Genomic DNA, 5627 nt, shown 5'->3' with positions numbered 1-5627 from the left:
GGGCTAAACCTTGACAAGAGAGGACAAATCAGAGACAACCTCAACCCACACTGTGGACTAGGAAAGTCACAGAGCAGGACAGTATCCACAGACAGCAGTAAGCTAGGAACTGATCCGGATAGAGAAAAGTGCAGTAAGCCCATGAACTCTATCTCGCAGCGCGGTTATCAGCAGGAGATCCTCAGCATTCCGCTCATCCCAGGTAACAAGGTCTGGTGCCTTGTGTGACCCTCTAGGACGGTTCAGCCAAATCTAGTGGGCATTAGGTCGTGTGAAGACTAACAGGTCAATACACGGGCACAAGTATTCTTCTTCTTCTAAGTATTTATCTACCTCATCCTCCAACTTTCCAGTGGAGCACAGTACTACTTGGGTTGAGACTCTCACGACATCCTCCTTTCTGCTACTCTGCTTCTCTGTATTACTCAGTACACTCCTCAGGCGGCACGACTGTATCCTACACTGTGTTCCTACTGCAGATTCGGTTGCTGTATTGTCAAGTATTTGTCTGGAACTATTGTCAAGTGTATTATCAAACCTCATAATTGTGTAACCTTGCCTCAAGCACATACTTTCTTAGTAAAACAAGCTTATTTAAAGGGAACCATTCACCCCGTGGCCCCCGGCAGAAATTGACATACAGTGATATAAAGATCAATATACTTACCACATCGCTCCCGGTCCCGTCCCGGATCCCGTTGTTGACACGGAGAAATCGCCGATTCTTCTTCTCCCGCCCATTATGGTAATGAGCTGAGATGAGTCCAACGTCCATAGGAAACGACGGACGAGTCCAACTTATTCATGAGGTCCTCTTCTCGTCGCCGCCCATCCACGCCTCCTGGAACTTGATTGACGTCTTCAGTCTTCAGTCTTCTGACGAATTCCCGCGCAGGCGCCGTTGCGATGGTCTCGTCACCTCTTCTGCGCCTGTGCGGTAAACAGGATACGTGTTTGAGACAATCGGCGCATGCGCAGTAAACAGTGAAGCTGCGGAGCGGCTTCAATTGTGAACTGTGCATGCGCCGAAAACGACTGCCACGGCGCCTGCGCGGGATCCGGCGAGAAGAAAGAAGACGAGGAGGAAGAGGACCCGGCGTCAATCAAGTGTCGGAGGCGGGGAGAAGGCTGGACTTCGGACCCGGCGGCGCTCATTACCATAATGGGCGCGAGAAGAAGAATCGGCGATTTCTCCGTGTCAACAACGGGATACGGGACGGGACCGGGAGCGATGTGGTAAGTATATTGACCTTTATGTCACTGTATGTCAGTTTCTGCCGGGGCCACGGGGTGAATGGTTCCCTTTAAGTTAAAGAGATCTTTCGCTTTCCACTGACACAGTATACCACACAACCTTGGGACACTTTCTCTTTCTGTGGGTGGCAGTTCCGATGGTCCAGGAGGGTCACTACACCACTCTGGCCATCCGTGATCACACTAACCTAAGGGACCCTATAGCAGGACACTGACTACAGGGGAAAAAGGTACAACCGGCCTTGTCAAATAAAAGCAGGCATGCCATCACACCGGTGTGCCTACCTGGCACTGGTGTCACGAAGCAACACCCCAAGGTCTGGCTGTATCTTGGCCAACACCCACCGGAGTGGAGTCACACTTCACCAACTAGCAAGTGACTGGCCAATCCTCTGCCACAACATCTACCAGGGGCTACACCACAATCTGGTCCCCCTCAGCTCCCTCTGTGATGTTATCTGGTCCCCCGCAGCTCCCTCTGTGATGTTATCTGGTCCCCCGCAGCTCCCTCTGTGAAATCATTTGGTCCCCCGCAGCTCCCTTTGTGACGTCATCTGGTCCTCTGTGACCGCACTGCTAAGAGCACTTATTTTCAGAAGTGGGAAGAAGCAGGAGTTATAGCGACCAGATGACCTCAAAGAGGGAACTGCGGGGGAACAGATGACAATTTAAAGGAATCTTCTGGGACTGGAATATTTATGTTCAATCAGCTGACTGAACAGGCTGGACTTTAAGTAGTGGTTGTGCTTGGGGCTTTAAGTGAATAGGCCAGAACCATTATATTAGGAACAGCCATTACAAAATATGTCTATAAAACAGTGGGGGCAAAGCGGCACTGGCTGGACTGATGGGAGTGCCAAAATTGGGGACCCAACAATATGATTACCATCAGTATCAGATTGGTGGGGGTCAGACTTCTTACACCTCCTCCAATCCAGCAGGTGCCAGGAGTTGGGTCCCCACTGATCTGGTATTGGTAACGTATCCTAAAGATTAAACAATGATAATCGCTATGGGCATATAGGTAGCATCTATAGGGGGTCCTCTTCCTACTTTTTAGGTCTACGTACCCTTTTACATAGAGACAGAATTCTGGCTAAATAGAACTTTCTCATAGCTTTACCAAACACCTCATCTCTTATACCATAGATTAAAGGGCTGACAAATCTGGGTAGAGACATTACAAAAAAGAAATTGATATAGGGCAGAAAGCTAAAATATGAATTCAAATACGTCTCGGTAAGTGGAGTGGTAAAAGACAACATGGATAACAGAAGCTGAAACGCGTGGAGAAGGACCGTCTTCCCAGCTTTCCCGGCCTTTGGGTCCATCCTCTTAGCAACCATCATGACTTTAACATATGTGTAGGCAATGATTATTCCCACCATTGAGAAGCTGAGAGTATTGGTGGATGTTCTTATAATCACTTGGACATTGCTTACTGTCAATGACCTCCAGTCACAAATGACGGGAAAGTTAAAGATTCTCGAGTCTACAGAACAACAATAGATAATAACATTAGCAAGTTGTGGAACCATCCCCACCGTCCACATGTAGGCAATGGCGTGGCTGGATCTCTGGGCTGTGCACAATTCAGCGTATCGTAACGGGTGACAGATGGCCATGTAACGTTCCAAGGACATGACTGCCAGGTTGTAAGGAGTAATCGTGAACATACATGTGGGAAAATTGATAATTATAAGACATAATGGAATGGGCACGCGTATATTGTAGCCTGAAAATGTGAAGAGCATAAATGAGATGGCTAGGTAGATGACATCATTGAGAAGCATGTGAATGAACAAGATGTAACGTGAGGTCTCCCGGACCTGGGGAGCGGTGAAGAAGACTTTCAGTATGATGACCATAAAGTACACAAAGATGCTGAAGAATAGGGCCATCAGCAAGGAGATGGTGACCCTGACGAGCCATCCGGAGTAAGTGATAATGAGAGTGATACCGGGACCGAGCTCAGTGGAGTTCATCATTTCCTTCTGATCTTCTATAACCTAAACAAGAAAAATTAAAGGAGGAATTTTTAAATTTGCACCATACAAAAATTTACAAAAAAAATCTAAATTTTAAGTTTCTTGAAAAAAAGTAAGTTTATATTATATCATACTAGAAACAGTCCATCCAGCTCACCAGAGGATATCCCATTCCTCAAAATAGTATGAAGGAAAAAAGAATGTCGGCACGTCCGGAGATAAAAATTCTGTACTTTATTCGAATGTGTTAAAATCTCATAGTACAAAAAGTCACAACCAAGGACACAAAGAAATGCACGATTATACGTTCTTACAATCTTAACTCTACGATTAAGGGCCACCTGGCCAGAAACACGTAAGATCATGCATAATGAATATTACTGAATGCCCCAATGGGAATACAGTGGTACCTTGGTTTAAGAGTAACTTGGTTTAAAAGCGTTTTGGTTTAAGAGCTCACAGTTTTTCAAAATTGTGACTTGGTTTAAGAGCATTGCTTTGGTGTAAGAGCTCCCTGTACTGGGTGAACACGTGAGTGGGGGGGGGGCATGGTCTGCATAGCGGGGTCTACAGCCCTGTACTCTGACCCAGGAAGTCTCCCTCACCTTCCAAATCATAGCAGATCCACTTCAGGCTGGGGCTTACATCAGGGGACAGGAATATGAAGGTAATCTCTCCATAGCTGTAACCCCTCTCTCCCCGGACAGAGAGTGCTGCATGATGTGCCCACATCTGCCCTGCTGATCCCTTCATGCTCCCTGCAGTCTCTGTCAGTCCTTATTGGTCCATGCTGCACACACACCCCTTCTCCATTGCTGTCATGTGACCACACAGACCTCTGACAGCAGCCCTGCTTCTCTATTCTAGCCTGTTGTACTACGCTACTCCATCCTGTATCTACAAACTGCTGCTGTGTTATCAGGGTTATGCACATACTATACATTATAATCCACATACTGATTGTTATATTCTTAAGTAACTTATAATATCACATATTCAGCTGCTTATACTGTACTTACTGACACACACATTACTATCACACACACTTACTGACCCACACAGACACTGACACACACACAGACTGACAAGCACATTACTGAGACATTATTGACACACTTACTGACAGACACTGACACATACTTACTGACACACAGACACTTACAGGCAGACACATTATTGATACACACACTGACACACTCTTACTGACACACACACACTGACTGACAGACACATTATTGACACACACACACTTACTGACACACACAGACACTGACACACACACTGACACACAGACACTGACTGACAGACACATTATTGTCACACACACTTACTGACAAAGACACTGACACCCACAGAGACTGTCAGGCATATTACTGAGACATCATTGACACACACACTTACTGACAGACTCTGACACAACACTTATAGACGCACACAAACACTGACTGACAGACACATTAGTGTCACACACACTTACTGACCCACACAGACACTGACACACACACAGAGACTGACAGGCACATTACTGAGACATTATTGACACACACACACTGACAGACACTGACACATACACTTACTGACACACACAGACACTTACTGACAGACACATTACTTAAGGCCCTAATACACAAAGTAATTATCGCCCGTATTCGGCCAATACTGACCGTTACAGTTATAATCACTTAGTTTAATAGAAGACAACAATCAGCCGACATGCATGATGCCGGCTGATCGTCGTCTTTCAACATGTCAACGATGGGGGTAGCAGTGATATGCTAGTGTCGCTCCATGTAATAGGATCGGTGACAGCAGACCGCCACTATCTTCTATGGGCTGCCCGGATGATCTAATGATCACCCGGGCAGCCCCCCCCCCGGCTCTTACACACTTGCTGTTGGCATGTGTAATAGCGCGAGCAGCAAACGGGGAATGAGCAGCAAGCGAGCTCTGACCTGACAAGTCGGTGCTTGTTTGCTTCTCTGAATCACTCCATGTAATAGGCTTAACAAACATTACTGACTGACTGACACACTGACACTGACATGGAGCACTTACAGCTCTCTTTTAGGCTACTCTCCACACTGTGAGGTTGAGGACCTTCAGGTCATGTGATCAGGTCCTTCACCCTTTTCTCTCTTTGTGCAGGTCCTGCTCCTTCTTCTTTGTCTTGTGATGTTCAGCCCCTCAGTCTGCACTACGTTGAGGGGCCTGAGCTTTAGAACACAGGGCCCCTCTCCCTTTCTGGGCCGCTAGAGGTGCTGCGAGCCCTGGTACGTGCCCAGGTAAGCCCTGTGCTGACACCGGCCCTGCCCTGAGGACCCCTCCCCACCCCATGCTCAGTCTCTGCTACTTACTGTATGAGGATTACACAAGTCTTCCCACTTC

General features: G+C 47.0%; 1 protein-coding gene across 1 annotated transcript; it reads right to left on the bottom strand.

Moving 5' to 3' along the window:
- Nucleotides 1-2303: 2303 nt before the first annotated feature.
- LOC138794098 (odorant receptor 131-2-like) lies at nt 2304-3155 on the bottom strand. Its single transcript, XM_069972863.1, has one exon. The coding sequence runs from the start codon at nt 3153-3155 to the stop codon at nt 2304-2306; it is 852 nt and encodes a 283-aa protein (XP_069828964.1).
- Nucleotides 3156-5627: the final 2472 nt, after the last annotated feature.

The sequence above is a fragment of the Dendropsophus ebraccatus genome, chromosome 5 (genome assembly GCF_027789765.1).
Source record: "Dendropsophus ebraccatus isolate aDenEbr1 chromosome 5, aDenEbr1.pat, whole genome shotgun sequence".
Classification (NCBI taxonomy): Eukaryota; Metazoa; Chordata; class Amphibia; order Anura; family Hylidae; genus Dendropsophus; species Dendropsophus ebraccatus.
This window is presented reverse-complemented; position numbering and strand designations above follow the sequence as displayed.

Bases quoted from the DNA above. Each gene is read 5' to 3' on its own strand.
- LOC138794098 (XM_069972863.1), bottom strand. From the start codon at position 3,155: ATGGCCCTATTCTTCAGCATCTTTGTGTACTTTATGGTCATCATACTG.